This window comes from Gopherus evgoodei, unplaced genomic scaffold, assembly GCF_007399415.2.
Source record: "Gopherus evgoodei ecotype Sinaloan lineage unplaced genomic scaffold, rGopEvg1_v1.p scaffold_59_arrow_ctg1, whole genome shotgun sequence".
Classification (NCBI taxonomy): Eukaryota; Metazoa; Chordata; order Testudines; family Testudinidae; genus Gopherus; species Gopherus evgoodei.
The window spans coordinates 724,345-742,988 of record NW_022060080.1 but is presented as its reverse complement, the minus strand read 5'-3'; the positions used below and the strand labels follow the sequence as shown (position 1 = coordinate 742,988).

Sequence of the window (18,644 nt, the reverse complement as noted above, 5' to 3'; positions counted from 1 at the left end):
CCTATGGGCCAACCCAAGAAGAATGGGACTAGGGATTTTACAGTGACATGTGACCATGCTGAAATCCATCTTAAATCCCCCAACCTGAAGCAAATACTCACCAGCAACCACACACCATACAACATAAACACTAACCCAGGAACCTATCTTTGCAACAAAGCCCGATGCCAACTCTATCCACATATCTATTCAAATGACACCATCATAGGACCTAATCACATCAGCCATGCCATCAGAGGCTCATTCACCTGCACATCTACCAATGTGATATATGCCATCATGTGCCAGCAATGCCCCTCTGCCATGTACATTGGCCAAACCGGACAGTCTCTACACAAAAGAATAAATGGACACAAATCTGACATCAGGAATCATAACATTCAAAAACCAGTGGGAGAACACTTCAACCTCTCTAACTACTCAGTGACAGCCTTGAAGGTAGCAATTTTACAACAAAAAACTTCAAAAACAGACTCCAAAGAGAGACTGCTGAACTTGAATTAATATGCAAATTAGACACAATTAACTTAGGTTTGAATGGAGACTGGGAATGGTTAGGCCATTACACTAATTGAATCTATTTCCCCATGTTACATATCCTCACACCTTCTATGGGTCATCTCGATTATCACTTCAAAAAATTCTTATTCTCCTGCTGATGATAGCTCATCTCAATTGATTGGCCTCTTACAGTTGGTATGTGTACTTCCATGTTTTCATGTTCTCTGTATGTATAAATATCTTCTTGCTGTATGTTGTATGGGTGTGTAGGTGCTGGAGATAGGTGACTTGCTGAGAAGCTTTTGGTTAAATTCTGCAGCTTTGGGGCTGTGGACCAGACCTTGGGTCCATGTTGCAGCAGGATAGTGTGTCTGGCTCAATAAGGCAGGGTTCTGGAGTCCCAAAGTGGCAGGGAAAATGGGCTCAGAAGTAATTTTAGCACATCAACTGACAGTCCCAAAGGGATCTCTGTGACCGAACCCCTCACAGCATGGCTCCCAATTTGGGTAGGCATAGGGCTTGTCTACACTCCGGGGTTTTGCTGTCGGCATAGGTAATGCACCATCCATTCCTCCATCAACCTAGCCTCATCTACACTGGCAGTTGGGTCGGCTTAACTATAGCGCTGCTTAAATCCGTGGGCAATGTAGCTAGGTTGACTTAAATGTTAAATCTAGACCAGGGCTGTGACGTTATAAGTGTAATATAATATCTCGTTGAAAGGTGACAGGGCCAGAAAGAGTTAATCAACTCACAGACTAACCTGACCCATGGCCGAACTTTAGAAACTGGTTAGGAAGATATGTAAATGAATAGAGCTTTGAAATGCAAGTCTGCATTGTTAGAGATCTCAAGGGTAGATGTTTGCTCAGGGCTTGTGATGTAAGCAAACAAGTTTTGTCTATTGCTATAACTTTAATTCAAAGATCAAAAAAGGAATATTAATATTTGTGATGATACTTGAGCAAAATAGTATTATTGTCTATATATCTCTCCGAAGGTTGTGGTAATCTGTATCTGAACCGTTTAATGGATAAATTACCCTGTGCTAATTGCCAGGATGTTTGGAAGGAGAATTAAGCCTATTGTTTTCTCAGGCCAAAAGACTGCTGAAAAAGTATAAGAACCCTGTATTTTGGGTATGATCTAAGTTATAATTGGACCTTGGTATGTGGCTGATCCTTTGGGATTGGAAGAACCTTTTCTTTTATATGATGAGATAAGATTTTCAGTAATCATCATCATCATATCTGACGTGTGTGTCTGGACGGAGGCCTGAGGCTGGGCACTTTAAGGAAACTGCGTGGTTTGAACTTCTGAGTAACCAGTGAGGTACCATAGAAGCTGTTCTGTGCTGGCTTGGTAAATTTAAGTATTGAAATAACCACCAGCTTCTGGGGTTTGTCTGCCCCGTTTTGTTTGCAGCTCACCCTAATTGAGTGACCTCAGCTGGCTCCCACAGGCAGCACCGTCACAAGGGCATACAGGTGCTAGCTCTGATCAGGCTGGTACCTAAAAATTGCAGCAGGGCCTCGGCAACCGGGGACCAAGGTGCACTAAGATAAACTGCACTAAGGAACTGTTAGTACACATTAACAGTGTCCACACAGACAGTTAGTGTGCATGGGAGGTAGATTTACACCTCAGTTTGCTGTGAACTAACTCTTCATGGAGACAAGCCCTTCCAAGTCCAGCTGACGAAGCCCTCTGGAATGTGCTGCCCTTTGCACGGCCTGACCTCGCCTAGAGAGGAGCATGCTGCGCTGGGGTGTCATTGAGCATGGGCCATGTTTACTGCTCATCTGCTCCACAGGCAATACCAGGAGCAACTAAGCAGGGCGTGTGCTTGGTACCAGTCATCCACCAGAGCGCTGTCAAAATGGACCAAGTAGGCCCCTGATGCTCCTCCAAAAAATCTTAGAGGCAGATCAGGGTTGACACCTGGAGTGAGCGATGCACAGTGGCTACCAAATCTCCTTTCTCCCTCCTGGGGGATCCCTTCCTCCTCCTTTCCTGAAAGTTGGCCCAGGCTCAGAAACAGGTTTCATAAATCTCTGGAACCCTTTGGGAAAAGCTGCAGCGAGGTCTGCGCATCTGGGCTGCAGCCCACTGTGGTGCATTCCCAGTGGCATCAAGCTGCAAAACCCAGACCCACATCCAGACATCTGTCTATCACCCCGAAATCTAGTCCCGAACGGCAGCTCCTCCAGCCCCATGGGGAGGGTGGAGACCCGAACCAGGATCCGTAGGTGAGTTGGGTCATCCTGATAGATAAATGCATCTCTCATGCAGCTTCTGGCATCTCACTGGCTCAGCAGGAACAGCTGGAAATAGAACCCAGGAGTCCTGACTCCCAGTGCAGTGCCCAAGCCGTGGACCACTGTGCTTCGGAAGCCCACCAGCCCCTTGGAAGTGAACTGGGTTCTGGTCTGCCTCATGCACAATAAGCAATCCCCTTAGCCAGTGGAGTTACTCCAGCGTAACTAACTATCCGTTGAAGTCAGTGGAGTTACTCCAGGTTTCAGTACTGGCGCTAGTGTTTTTGGCGCCCTAGGCGCACGGCCATTTCGCCGCCCCGCGCGCTGGTCCCATGGCTCCAGTGGACCTACCACAGGCATTCCTGCGGAGGGTCCGCTGGTCCGTGGCTCTGGTGGAGCTGCCACAGGCGTGCCTGCAGGAGGTCTACCGGAGCTGCGGGACCAGCGGACCGTCCGCAGGAACACCCGTGGCAGGTCCACCGGAGACACCTGCTGCCCCCCAGGCAAAATGCCGCCCCCTAATAATCCTGGCACCTTAGGTGATTGCCTAGGTTGCCTAAATGGAAGCACCGGCCCTGCCAGGTTTGCACCAGTTTACGCTGAAAATAAAATTTAGCCCCACTGAGTGTCTTGCCGATGTAGAAGCTGAGGAAGGAGTTCAAGATGTGGCCCTATAGAACCTGATTCTGGTCTCTTTTAGGGCCTGATCTACACCCTACTGAAGCCAAGGGAATGACAACCCCAATGATTTCAGTGCATTTCAGGGCGGTGAACCCCAATTGTTTTCAATGAAGTTACTCCCAGTCTACGCCTGGTTCACTAAGATCAAGTGAGGCTCAAAATCCAGTTTATTCTTTAAAAAAAATTCCATCTTCCAAACCCCAAAATTAGCCTCGGAACTGAGCAAGGAAGAAGAGGGTTGGACCAGGTGAGGAAGAGAATTTCTGCAGCCTGTTGCCACTCCACACACAGTAGCAGAGCAGAGAGGAAAATTGAGCTTGGTTTCCATTGGGAGCCATGTAACTAACCCAGGTTAATATCCTCATCACCGTGGCAGAAGCGCAGGGGTACTTACAGTTGGCTGTGAGAAACAGCCAGGAAGTAGAAAGCAAACACGGCCACCAGGTAGAGAGCAGAGCCCCCCATGGTGAGGACAGGAGAGTCAGGAGAAGTCGCTCCTCCTAGGCTATTTATCCTCAGAGTTGCCTGTAAGCTGATCCCTTGTGCAAACAGCTGGGTGGGTTAGTCAGTGAGGGGGAGGAGCCCAGGAAACCTGAAAAGTTCAGAACAAAAGATGTTTTCTTTACTCCCTTGACACAAGAGTTTATTTGTCTTTCCAAGCGGGGGAGTTGGAATTAGGGACCTGAGGCTGTGGTTGTGTTTACTCCATGCCCACGTTGCTAGCCACAGATCAGAATGGTGGGGTGCTGATAAATACCATAGTTCAGGCCTAGCATGGAGAAGTGGGGCTGGAAGTCAGGACTCCTGGATTCTGTTCCCAGCTGTGAATGAGGAATAGGTTCAAGTGGGTTAAAGCATGGAGGGCTGGGAGTCAGGACGCTTGGGTTATATTCGTAGCTCTGGGAGGGGAGTGGGATCTACTGGGTTACAACAAGGGGGCAGGCTGAGAAACAGGACTCCAGGATCTGCCTTTTGACTCTGTTTTACCTTGGGCAAGTCTTGGGATGTTTCAGTAGGGAAAGTGGTCCCAGTCCTCAAGGGAGCCCCAGAAGGGTGGATCTCTCCGTCTATCCCACTCGTTTGGATTGTAAAACCTTTGGGGCAGAAACTGTCCCTTAGTCCAGGACTCCTGTACACTCTATTACTGAATCTTCGCTGCTGGTAGCAATGGTGGGAGTGCTAATAAAGACAAGGCACCAGCATGTTCGACCACCCATCAGCTACACCTGCTCTGTATGTTTGCACAGCACCTAGCACAAAGAAGGCCTTTGGGTGCTACTGCCAGGTAACATAAAACTGATCAAAGGAAATAATAATGTGGAATTAACCTGCGGAACTCATTGCCACATGATAGTCCTGCTTCAGGACATAAGGCAGTGGTTGTTAAGTGGTAATGTCCCCACTGGGTAGGCTATAATCGACCACAGTAGAGTTTCTTGCACCTTGCTCTGAAATGTCTGGTCATGGCCATGCTTGGCCATGACCCTATGATCTGATCCAGTGTGGCAGTTCCTGTGCCCCAAACAATACATCATGGTTGGCATCTTCATAGCCATGTAGGAAATTCAGACACATTGTAATGGCAGATGGGTATCAAAATTCCTTCCGCGGTTTTGAAGCTTGAAAGAGCAATTTGCACAGGCACCGGTTAACCTATTGCTCTTCACCTGCAATAACCCTGTAATCCAGTACCTGGCCTTTTACAGGTTAAGCTCCTTGATGAACCAGATCTTCAGATCTCTGGGCCAGATCCTCTGCAGGTATGAACCCGCCTTGCCCCACGGAGATCACTCATCTCAGGGTCTGTTTTTGCCTTCCTCTAGGTAAAAGCAAACCAGGGAAGGGTTAATGGGGGAAGGCAGGTTATCAGCTGCCTTCCAGTAACAGGTTTCTTTTCATGACTGTGGTATTTGGACAGGGCTTCATACTGGACAATATCCAAAGACATCCAGTTGCAACATATTTACTTATGGATAAACAGCCAACTGGGCTTACCTAACAACGGGTGTCACAAGTCTGAGCGGTGACAATGCCATATGGCTAGCAGGGCCAAGGAGGGCTCAATAGAATGGGAACAGTGAAAGTAAAAGCAACATAGTGTCATGGCTAAGGCAGCGGCCTGGGACCCAGGAGATCTGAATTCTCTTCCAGGCTCTGCCCCTGACCTGCGATGTGACCTCTAGCATTGCCTCTGGATGATGAATCTCTGGGACAGAGCCACTGCCTCTTGCTATCTATGACCAGCGCCTAGCATGCTGGGCCCTCGAGGTGCTAATGCCATATGAATAACAAATACAGAGCTGGGCAGATGCTGCCATCATTAGCTCCATTTAAAACCATCATCAAGTCTAACCTGCAAAGCACAGGCTTTTGTATTTCACTCAGTTCCCCCTGTGTTGAGCCCAATAACTGGTGACCCACTAAAGTATATACCTTTCAGAAAGGTATCCGGTCTTGATTTGAGGGTGAGTATACAATATCTAATCCATAATTCACACACCAGCCTTGCACACTTATTTTAACAAGCAGGTAAAATGGCATTAGTTGTCCCACTATCAATGGGCAAGTAGATTTTGTGCCCTGATTAATGAATATTTGTTATTATTTGTATCATAGCAGTGTCTAGAGGCCCCAGCTGAGATCAAGGCTCCATTGTACCAGGTGCTGCACGATTCATGATGAGAAACTGTTTACAATCTGAATAAGGAAGAAAGACAAAGGCTGGACCGTGACCACTCTGCCAGGCTATTCTATAATGTAATTCTCTGACTGGTGGGGGATGAGTGGCCCTGCAATGAAAGGGTTGATCTTGCCCTTATTGTCCTAACAATGACTTCCCAGCAGTGGAAAGAAGATTATTAAGATAAAAACATAAGAACGACCATACTGGGTCAGACCAATGGTCCTAGCCCAGTGGGAATGAATAAAACAGAGTAATTATCAAGTGATCCATCCCCTGTTGTCCAGTCCCAGCATCTGGCAGTCAGAGGCTTAGGGACACCCACAGCATGGGGTTGCATTCCTGGCCATCTTGACTAATACTCAGTGATGGATCTATCCTCCATGAACTTATGTAGCTCTTTTTTTGAACCCCGTTATAGTTTTGGCCTTCACCACATCCCCTGACAATGAGTTCCAAAGGTTGACCGCATGATGTGCGAAGGACTTCCTTTTGGTTATTTTAAACCTGCTGCCTATTAATTTCATCGGGTGACCCCAGGTTCTTGTGTTATGTGAAGGGGTAAATAACACCTCCTTGGTCATTTTCTCTGCACCAGTTCTGATTTTATACACCTCTGTCATATCCCTCATTAGACATCACTTTTCCACCCTGAAGAGCCCCAAATGTTTTAATCTCTTCTCATATGGAAGCTTAATACCTTAATAATTGTTGTTGCCCTTCTCTCTACTTACTCCATTTCTAATACACCTTCTTTGAGATGGGGTGACCAGAGCTGCAAGCAGAATTCAAGGGGTGTATTTCTACTTATGAAATAAACTATTTGGTTCACTTCAGCACATACGTCTGAAAGGTCAGGAAAGGAACTCCTGAAAAATATAATTGGAAGTCAGGGGATTAGGTAGGAGGAGGAGTCTAGCATTTCCCAAAAACTATTTCTGGGCCCCATTTTGCAAAGCCTGCACTCAAATACACACTAAATAGCTGCTCTACAACACATGAAAACAATGCTGTCAGTGAGATCGGAGTAATGATGAAAAGTGAAATGTGAAAACACAAAAGCCAAAAAATGCAACTTGGAAAATAGAAAGAAATGTCATAACAGTAAGCTTAGCCTGAGGCGACCCCCAGGAACGGCAGTTTAAGATCTGCACTTTATACTATTTGCCACAAGTTGCTACAGAAAGAATATAAAAGAAATGCAGCATGCCCAATATGTGCAATTGTAGCTGCAGCGTGAAACATCCGGGGACTGCACGCTTCTAGGCACAGCTGCTGAATTTTGGACACAGGCTTCTGAAAAATTCCACCTTTCCCATTGAATAATTTAATATTAGATAGATTCAGATGAACACGGCCCTGACCCTCCAACCCACAGACAACCTGCGCATGTTATTGAACAAACACATGGGTAGACTGTGATTTCGGCTGGATAAACAGTTTGGTTCAATACCTGAGTGAGGAAGGATTTATTGGGCAACAGGTTCCTGCTGCAATTTGCAAACAAGGGAGAATATGAGAAGGGGAAACCTATGGGGATTTTCAGCGAAAGGCAGTGCCTTAGTACCAGGGGCTAAAAGCTGCTGTTAGTGTGCTCATAGTAAAGCTGGAAGAACCCCATTAGCTTTCAGAGTAGCCGTGTTAGTCTGTATCAGTAAAAACAACTAGGAGTCCTTGTGGCACCTTAGAGACTAACACATTTATTTGAGCATAAGCTTTTGTGGGGTATAACCCATTTCATCAGCTGCATCAAAAGCTTATGCCCAAATATATGTGCTAGTCTGTAAGATGCCACAACGACTCCCATTAGCTTTGCTGCATGCTTCTGATTTGCATACCAATTTATTTTGCATATTGGTTTATTGGCATGTCATACCACTGTGTTTAACTGCATACCCCAGTATTTGCAGATTGGATTATTTGCATGCCAGTTTGCTAGCATCTGGATTGCCTTACAGCTCACCCGCTGTCTTAGCTGTGTCAGTTGGGAAACACAAAATCTCCTGCTACTTCAGAGGTGGGCAAACTATGGTCCGTGGGCCACATCTAGCCCACAGGACCCTTCTGACCGGCTGTTGAGCTCCCAGCCGGGGAGGCTAGCTCCCTGCCCCTCCCCTGCTATCTCTCCTCCCCCGTAGCCTCAGCTCGCTGTGCTGCCAGCGCTCTTGGCGTCTGTGAGCTCCTGCTGGGCAGTGTGGCTGCAAGAGCTGCCGGCCTGCCCCGGTGCTGTAGACTGTGTGGTGGCGTGGCTGGCTCTGACTGGGTGTCTGACTGCCAGTCCTGGTGTTCTAAGTGGCACGGTGAGGCGGCAGGGAATAGGGGGTTGGATAAAGGGCAGAGGGTCCCGGGGGGCAGTCAGAGGACACGGAGCAGGGAGCGGTTGGATGGGGTGGAGGTTCTGGGGGGTGGTCAGTCAGGGGATGGGGAATGGGGTGGTTGGATAGGCCTGGGAGTGCCAGAGGGCCTATCAGGGGGCAGGGGTGTGGATAGGGGTCAGGGCAGTCAGAGAACAGGGAGCATGGGGGATTGAATAGGGGGGTGAGGTCCCAGGGGGGCAGTTAGGGATGGGGGGTCTTTGGAGGGGGGGTCAGAGGAGAAGGAGCAGAGGGGTTGGACAGGTGGGGGATTCTGAGCATGGTGGGAAGTAGGAGGAGGTGGATAGGGGGCAGGGGCGAGGCTGCTTGGGGAGGCACAGCCTTCACTACCCGGCCCTCCATACAGTTTCGGAACCCTGATGTGGCCCTCATGCCAAAAAGATTTCCCATCCCTGTGCTACTTGGTCTAACCTTATCAATGAGTAATGAGCAAGTGATTGTAATAGTCCGGGGGGTCAGCCACTAGAGAGTGACCTGACCACACCCACTATGTCTTACATTCTTATTTGTAAGAGTGCAATGGACTGAGAAGAGAATTGACAACCAGGAGTTCCCCTGACCTGTCTTCATGTGGCTAGTGGCTTAATAGCAATTGCTAGGAACTTCGGAGTCTGCTTACTCCCCTGTCTTCCTCCCAGGGCAGTGACCCTGTTTCTAAAGGGCACTGAACATGCGAAGTGTCTTCTGTGCTATGTGGGTGAAAAGGAAATTAAGAAATACTCCAAATCAAGAACTCTCATTTCCCAACTCTAGCCACCAGTCCTCATTCCCCTCCCAATTCTGGGGATAGAACCCAGCAGTTCTGAGTCCCAGTATATACACCACTCTAACCATTCTCCTCCCAGTGCTCAGAATAGAACCCAGGAGTCCTGAGTCCCAGTATACACATGACTCTAACCACTAGACCCCACTCACCTCCCATTGCTGGGGATAGAAGGCAGGAGTTCTGAGTCACAGGATACACATATCTCTAACCACTAGATGTCACTTTCCTCCCTGTGCTGGGGATAGAACCCAGGAGTCCTGAATCCCAGCGTACAAACCGCTCTAATCACTAGACACCGCTCTCCTCTCAGCGCTGGGGATAGAACCCAGGAGCTCTGAGTCCAAAATATACACACCTGTCTAACCACTGGACCCTACTTTCCTGCCAGTGTTGGGGATAGAATCCAGAAGTCTCAGGATGCACACCGCTCTAACCACTAGATCAGCGGCCAGCACATCTCTCATCCTGCACCGCTTCCCGCAGCTCCCATTGGCCTGGAGCGGTGAACCGCAGCCAGTGGGAGCCGTGATCACCTGAACCTGCAGACATGGCAGGTAAACAAACTGGCCCGGCCCGCCAGGGTCTTTTCCTGAACAAGGAGCGGCCCAAGTTTGAGAACCACTGCACCAGACCAAACTTGCCTGTCAGTGCTGAAGATAGAAGCCAGGAGTTCTGAGTTCCAGTATAGACAGCTCTCTAACCACTAACCCCATTCTCCTCCAGTGCTGGGGATAGAACCCAGGAGTTCTGAGTCCCAGTATATAAACCACTCTAACCATTAGACCCCACTCTCCTCCCAGGGCTAGTGATAGCATCCAGGAGTTCTGAGTACCAGTACCTACACTGCTCTAACCATTAGACCCCATTCTCCTCCCTGTGCTGAGGACAGACCCCAGGAGTTCTGAGTTCCAGTATAGACAGCTCTCTAACCACTAACCCCATTCTCCTCCAGTGCTGGGGATAGAACCCAGGAGTTCTGAGTCCCAGTATATAAACCACTCTAACCATTAGACCCCACTCTCCTCCCAGGGCTAGTGATAGCATCCAGGAGTTCTGAGTACCAGTATCTACACTGCTCTAACCATTAGACCCCATTCTCCTCCCTGTGCTGAGGACAGACCCCAGCAGTTCTGAGTCCCAGTATACACACTGCTCTAACCACTAGACTCCACTATCCTCTCAGTGCTGGGGATAAAACCCAGCAGTTCTAAGCCCCAACTGAAGGTCGGGGTCCACAAGGATTCTAAAAATTAATACTGGCCACTCCAGGCTCGTATTAAACTTCCAAGGTTACAGGTTTTCTCTGACCTTGGATTGGTAGATGCTGCCAGCACTCAAGTGCAGAACCCCTTTAAGAGACCAGGAAGGAGCACTTGGGAATTCCTTCCTGTGGGGTACCCTCAAGCCCTTTCACACCCCCTCTGGGGGTGAGCTAATAAATTTTAAAAAATCAGCTATTGCACTAGCTAATTAAACAACATTCACAAACCTCTTAAGATACAAAAATTCAATTCTATTCTTAAAAAAGGTAAATTTTATTTTTTTTAAAAGGGAGAAAATACATCTGGGAGCTCGGGCTATTGCTAGATTTTAAAAGAGCAACTACAAGAATTCAGCACCAAGAACAGCTTTCTTGAGCTCCAGCGTAAAGGATACAAGCAAAACAAAAGCACCGGGGTTAGCACAGAGGAATCCACAAGCCATAAAGAAATAAAAAGGATAAACCTAATCGTGTCTCCCTAGACATTTCCTGGTCTACTTACATATCTGGGGTTTTACATGAGTAGTTTCTAGATATGATACTGATGATTTTTTATACCTGGCCCAAGCTTCTTACAGCATAGCTCTGCCCTGTCTGCCTCTTCCCAGGAGAACAACAACAGAACAGATAAAAGGGCAGTCCTTCCAATTTTAAAAAGTTCTACCCTTCCCATTGGCTCTCTTGGCTGGGTGCTCACTCACTTCCTTTCACCTATGCGAGCAGTGAGACTTATTAACACTTTACAGGTAGAGCAGTTAGAGAACAGCTACAAAGAGAGATTTTATAGCTACTGGCTGTCCATAAAAGGGAGCTACACCCACCCCTCTTCATTTATCAGAACACCACTAAAACAAGAGACCATACTCTCCTCCCAGTGCTGGAGATAGAACTCAGGAGTCCTGAGTCCCAGTATACACACCTCTCTAACCACTAGACACAACTCCCCCACCAGAGCTGGAACAGAACCCAAGAATCCTGATGCCCAGCCCTTTTACTCCAACCTACCCCACTCCCTACCCATTTAACATACAGAAGAGGCAACTGCTGAATTTTCTTTTCCTGGGGTTTCCTAAGAGGCCGGCGTGCCCTGCACCTCACGTCCACAGAGATTACAAAGAAATTCCAACATGTTGCTACACTGAAAGGTACAAGGCGCTTCCCCCACTCACCCTCCCATTCCTGAATCCACGTCCGCTCTGGCGTTGCCAGTTTCTGTCAACCCTGCACAATCCTTGATTTCTTCACTCTTTACTCAGGATTGATGGGAAATAGAGGAATTTTTACTCTCAAATGTATTCAGAGATTTCTCCAAATCTGAGGTTCATCGCTTTGGTGAGGAGGATTCTGGGAACCTGTGAGCAGATGGCACCCTCAGCCTGTCCAAACACATTACACACGGCCAATTTCACTCTCTTCCTGGAAGTTGGCTTCATTAGCAAACTAATAACCATATACACCTCTACCCCAATATAATGTGACCTGATATAACACAAATGTGGATATGTGGTAAAGCAGCACTCTGGAGGGCGGGACTACGCACTCCAGCAGATCATCGCGTCAGCGTGTCTGGCTCTGACACACTGCTCTGAGTGGTGTGTTAAGGTTGCTGGTCCGGGCCCAAGGGCTTGGATAAGGGGCAGATGGTCTTGCAGGGGGTCAGGGGACAGGGAGCAGGGGGGGTTGGATGGTTCGGAGATTCTGGGTGCGGGGCGGTAAGGGAATGGGAAACAGGGGCATTGGATAGGGTGTGGGAGTTCTGGGGGTGATTAGGGGCAGGGGTCTGTGAAGGGGGTAGTCAGGAGACAAGGAATCTGGGGAGGTTGGATGGGTTGGGGGTTCTGAGGGATCAGTCAGGGGGTGGGAGGTAGGTGGGGATTGGACGGGGGCTGGGCCAGGCTGTTTGGCGAGGCCAAAGCAAGTTCAATATAACACAATTTCACCTATAACGCGGTAAGATTTTTTGGCTCCTGAGGACAGCGTTATATCAGGGTAGAGGTCTACCAGGCTTCCCAGGGCAGTTTCCTTTCCCCAGGGATGGCTGTTTCTCAGGTTCCCTGGAAGGATCGCTGTGTCCCGGGGCGCGCTCACAATGGGCTCTGCAGATGCTGAACCCTTGTGAAACTCAGGCCTTCGTAGCTCACACTGGGCACCCCCAAAAATGGAGGCATTCAGAATTAAAGGCTGCTTTTGCTATTTTGGTTCTGAGCATCTTGGCTAATATCACATAGCAAGCCCTTGACAGGAAGAGAACCGGGTGTCCTGCCCCGTCCCCTTCTTCTCTAACCATTAAACCATAGTCCTATAGCGAGGAGTAGAACCAAGACCCCCAACCACTCAATCCTCTTCTTTAACCCATAGATCACAGTCCCCCCCTTAAGCTAGAGTAGAACCCAGAAGTCCTGACTCCCAGCTCCCTTCTCTAACCATTAGATAACCCTCCCCTCCCTCAGCTGGGAACAGATCACAGGCCAGTTCTACCCACTCAATCCCACTCTCCCACCGGCCCTGGAAATAGAACCCAGGAGTCCTGACTCCTTAGTTTTGTGTCTTAACAACAAGATCGACTTTCTTCCCCTTCCTGGTTCTTCCCTGATGTAAAAGGTAAACAAGACGTTATGGCACATACAGGTTTCTCTTGGTAAGTATGATCTCTGTGGATTGTACAGAGCACAATTGTCGCACTCTGCTTCTGTGCCAGCATCTCTAAGCCTTGATGCTGCTCCCTTCCCTTCACTGCATTGCCAGGGAACAGACAGGACGTGCAGGTTGTTCAGGGCGGGTTTGTTTGCCTGAATGTCATTAAAAAGGTTCATTTCCCCCCCCCCCCAAGTGTCTGAAAGTCATTCCAGAATGGGGGGAGGGTGTTCCAGACCTCCCAACAGCCCTGGGGCTCATGGGACTGTCCCACTGTGACACGCCCCCAAACCCCCTGCCCTGGTTGGAGTGAACATTTTCTGCATTCTTGGTCACCCAGAGGGGAGGGTCTAAAGGGGCCATTTGCCTTGGGCCCCCAGTTTGAGGGATCCCTCAAACTGTGGCACTGTGACTTGGTGCATGGGTTTGCAGTGCTGCTCAGGTTTGGCTTGCCCACCCCTCTGATGCCACCTAAGGAGGGGTGGGTGAACCAAATGTGAGTGGCGTTGTGAGCCCAGGTGCTAGGCTGCAGTGCCACTCACATTTGGCCCGTCCACCTCTGTACGAACAGGGCAAGCTGGGAGCCTGCAGTTTTTAAGCGCCCAACTTGACGCGCTTTCATGGCCTGATTTTTAGAAGGGTGGTGCTCTAAAACCCAAGATCCCTTATAAAGTTGCTGAGCCACTGCAGAAAAGTCTGGTCTTTGGACACCAAGCATTCAAAAGAAGAGTCAGGCCCCCAAAATCACAGGATTGGTTGGACACTCACATGATTTTTATAAAAACAACAACCTGGGGGTTCTTTTTATTTATCTTTGGGTTTCTGGGCCTTTTAGGGTCCTGCTCAGCCCATGTTTTCAAGCTTTCATCCCCAATCAGCAGTGCTAGAAACTTCCATTATGTCAACAAAAGCTGAGATCCTCACACATTCATAGGACTTGGGAAAGCTGGCAGTTCAAGGGAAACACCAAATCTTGCCAAACTTGCAATCAAATCATGAGAGTTGGCAACACTGGTCACATGCTCTCAGTTTTGACTCTGCATGTGGGATTGGGCTTGTGGGTGGCTGGCCTGTGAAGGGCTAGAGGCCTGGGGCCAGTCAACCCTAATTACTAAGGTGGCTCACCTGAGCAGGGGTCAGCTGATTTCCCTATCAAGAGCTTAGAACAGCAGGAATGTGGAGAGAGGGGCATTTCTAGGGAGATGGAGCCTTTTATTCTATTTAATGTTAATCCTACTTCAGTGGGATCAGCTCTGTCGGCTACAATCTCAAGTTCAACAGAGTTATCTCTGTTTGTTCTGGATCTAGAGTTCATAGGAACACGTTAAACCATAGATTAATAACACCGACAATTACAAGAGCGTCTGTCTTTTAGTAGTTATATTAACATTACCAACAAAGTTATACATGTCACAGCATATACAATTCCTAGAGATAAGTACCATGTACCAGTTATACCTACCAACCTACTCACATCCTTCTAGATAGTGTTAGAGTCTGTTGACCTGCTTATTGATGGATCAATACAGGTGTGGTTCCTTCGGGAGTTTCCCATAGGAAGCTCAATTTTACTGCTCTGGGCACCCTTCTTCTGTGAGTCTGTCTATACCTACCTCTGTGCACGTACATGGAAGTGTCACCCAGCTCTTTCTGCCTGGTCTGTGTCCCCTGGAAACACAAGGGACTGTTATCTCAAAGGGGAGCCACGATAACTCTGAATGTGGAAAGTGCTGTAGGTGTCGGCACAGAAACACGCCCGTTTCTCAAATGAGCAGGTTCGCCCTCTGCGGTGGCCTGGTGCAGATCTCCTCCCCTCTCCCCTGGCGTGGGGCACAATAAATCGAACTGACAAGAGAGAAGGCTCGGAACAAAGAGGTAAACGTCTGAGGGGAGAGAATTACACAGATCGCGAAGGGGTAAATGTAAATGACTCAGAGCTAAATAACAAACCCGCCCAGTGACACAGCAGCTCTGCCCTGCCAGCGTGAGGCTCAGGCCCAAGAATGAAACTAAACCCTCCTGGCATTCAGGAAATCTGCCCCCCAGCGTGAAAACCCCCGTTGCTTTCTCCCCCCATTCCCAGCACTGGCGTGGCGGGGTGACGTCCAGGACCTCGACTCCGCCGGTAACTGAAACCCTTGGAGGAGGAGCACTGGGGAGTCCCTCGGTGGACGTCAGGGCAGAAGACGCAGACCAGGAACCCGCTGGATGGGGACGTTCCCCAGGCGCAGGACAGGTGAGGGGGTAACGTGTCGTCTTCCTTCCCTTTCACTGGTGATCTTCCCTGACGCACGAGTGCCACGGAGCCCCCAAACTGCACACACGGTCGCTGTGATGGACGCTCCCATCAACCTGTGACCCCAAATCTTCTACAGAATCTACGATGGGAAAACACGGTACGATCCGCAGAAAGGCGGGAAACAGGCTGAGGTGATGGAAACTTGGGGATCGCCCACTGGCGGGAAAAACCCGTTCAGACCGGTTTTATCCAGACCGGGCTGACAGTGAACAGAAGGTCACAAGATGGAGTCACAAGATGACAGTTTTCAGACTCGATCTTGGATTGTCACAGTGTCCTTAAAATCACCGATCATTGGGTTTGATACCCACACACAATTTAATAAACCACATGTAATGAACCAGAGAACAATACAACAGTCCATAACCAACAGGACCCTGAATTCTATAGGCTGTGTAGATTCTCATTAACATTGGCATACCACCTTTATCTTGTGGTTAAGGCACGTGTTAGAGACAATATCTGCTACACCATTTTATTCTTTAAATTTAAGACCTTATACTTTCAGAATATTACCAAATTCTTGCAGACCTCATTCTACAGGTTCTTGCATTTCAGCTTGTCTTACTCATGTCTACTACACAGTTCCTCTAAATACTGGTCAATCTTATATTTTTATAATCCTACAAATCAACTCCGGTGAACTTCATTGGCTACAGAGACTAGCACAGAAACTGCAGGGTGTGAGTAGACTCCAGTGGAGCCAGCTGGGACTTGGGGAGTGGGACAACAGGCAGGAAAAGTCTGGGGGTGACCTGATAAAGAGGTGAGCATGGATGCACTTGAGGAAGGCCTGGCAAACTTTATTTTGAAATATTTGTTAATTTAATAAACCCAGACCTGAGATGGGTTGTGAAAGGGCTTGTGAGTTATTGCAGAAACCCCTCAAAAGGGGGAAACTGATGCAAGGGGCTGCCTGCTGGACTGGCTTGAGGCCATGAGGGGGTGCGAGGGAGGAGGCTGCCCCACAACGGGGCTGTTGCAGTGGGACACTTCTAGGCACTGAATGTTTCAAAGGCGGAAAGAAGGTGACCAGAGTTTGGTGTCACCGGGCTGGGATACAGCACCAGCTGCCCCTAATTTGCCCCTGAAATTGACAAGAAATTCAAAGCCAAAGCTGAAGCAAACAGCCCTAATACTCAGGCTCTGAACCTGCAAACACTCACGTGCTTAACTTTCCAACTCTGACCCGTCCCTCCCCCAGGGTTACGTTAGTCTCTGCCCTGGAGAACATCTCTTTGTTATAGGGTGCAAAGCACCTATAGCCAGGTGCCTCTCATTTTTGATTGGGGCCTGTAGGTGTTCCTGTGATACACACAATAAATAAGCAGACTGTAAGATCTCTAGGGCAGGGATTTTTTGTTTTTTGTCCATGCAGCGCCTAGCACAGTGAAGGGAGGCAGCTCCTATGCTCCACTGTAATATACCTAATATATAATCTGAATTTGCAGATTGCTACAATGTGATGGTAGCTTCTCCAGTTGCAAAAAAAAGAAAGAGGCTACATTGTAGCCCCTTTCTTGCCTGTGAACGTAACTAAAACAGCTCTGACAAACAAGCTAGACATAAAAATACAGATACAAAGAATGATAAAGAAACTCAAAACATATAGGCCAAAAAAAATTATAAAACACAAGAGATGCAAATTGCCTGATTTATTTGTATAATCAAAGCAGGAGACAAAGGTCACCTGGGTTCTGCTGCTGAGTGTGGAAGATATGTCCATGTACATGGGAAGTCTATTGGTTGAAACAGGGAACTAGGGGTCTGGACTCCTGGGTTCTATACTCAGAACAGCGAGGGAATATTGCCCAGCATTTAGAGCAGAGAACCCAGGAGTCCTAGCTCCTAGCCTGATTCTCAGAAAAGCTTGGGAATATTTTCCAGAGTTTAGAGCACAATGGCCAGGAGTCTGGACTCCTGGGTTCTGTCACCCTTAATTCTATCACTGCGCTGTTGTGGGTGAGTCACGTGAGCATTCTGTGCCTCAGTTTACTCACCTGGGAAAAGAGTATAATCCTTCCCTCTTAGTGGAGCTTTAGAGCTGTGAAGTTGTTTCATTCTTGTTGTTACTCCAAGAATTTATTTGGTGTCTAGCCCTGTGGTATCTGGGCATGGCACAAAGATTAACTGCAGACGTTTCAGATCTCAATAAGAGATCAGAGCCCTTCATCCCCTCCCACTGTATGAGCTGACTAGGAAACAGGGGTTGAATCAGATGTGAAAGGACTGTACTCTTGCTTCGTCTGAAAGGGACAGGAACATATAGGGGACAAACTCCAGATAAATCCCTGTGGATAGCTCTGGGAAGGAAGCTGGCAGCTTTTTACCGACTGTGAAAATAGCTGTTTAGGACAGGAAGTGAAAATGAATTCTGTATGCAAAAGGAACTGCAGGGGGAAGTGAGGGAGATAAAATTGTACCAAAGTGGACACTGGAGTAAACATCCGGACTCTTGTCATAGTGGCACAGTGTCTGTAAATACTATAGCACTGCCCGGCCCTCTGATTTCGGCCTTCTTGCTCAAGCCTGACATCCTTAGCAGCACAGCGCCCCCTCGAGGAGAACACCTGCTATTGAGTCACCTCCCCTGCTTCCTAGCACCATGCTGGGACAGTGGGGTCAGTGCTGACTGCAAGGGACACCCGCTACTGAGTGGAGCTGCAAATGGGGGCAGAGCAGATGTTGGAGCAGTGTGGGGCTGGGTCGTGCTCCCTTTAGGCCCCAGGTGGTGGGTGGGGCTGGGTGGTGCTCCCTGCCATGCGCCTCTCCCCATCGAATGTTCCTCCACACACTCCTAGGAGGGGTTGTCCTGCAGTTTGGGGGACCACTGCTCTAATGAGCCTTTAACACAGTAGTTCTCAACCTGTGGGCTAAAGCATAGATGGTAGCGCGGATCAGCCATATGTTCTTGACAGGTTCCATGAGTGCAGAGTTAATCAGGAGAGCAATCTGGGCACGGACGTGTGGAGTACGTCCAGGAGAGACGTCCTCTAAGGTGATCTGGAGCATGTCAGCAATTCGTTTGAAGAGACCCTGGAAGTAAGTTCCTGCGATCATCCCCAGCAGTGGGTGGAGGGGCATAACATTCTCCTCCGGTGAGAAGGAGTCACAGGTAGCAGGAGCTGCCTCCTGATCTAAGATTATTTCCGCCTCCTCAGAATTCTGTTTGGCAGGGGCATCTGGTGG

At 48.6% G+C, this 18,644-nt stretch overlaps 1 protein-coding gene across 1 annotated transcript in view; it reads right to left on the bottom strand.

Annotated features, from left to right (window-relative positions):
* LOC115643428 (complement C3-like) overlaps window positions 1-3,905 on the bottom strand; it is a 106,311-nt gene extending 102,406 nt beyond the window's left edge. The window contains exon 1 of the mRNA XM_030547458.1: window positions 3,835-3,905. Coding sequence (XP_030403318.1) covers window positions 3,835-3,905 — 71 coding nt within the window. The remainder of the gene's footprint in view (window positions 1-3,834) is intronic.
* Window positions 3,906-18,644: the final 14,739 nt, after the last annotated feature.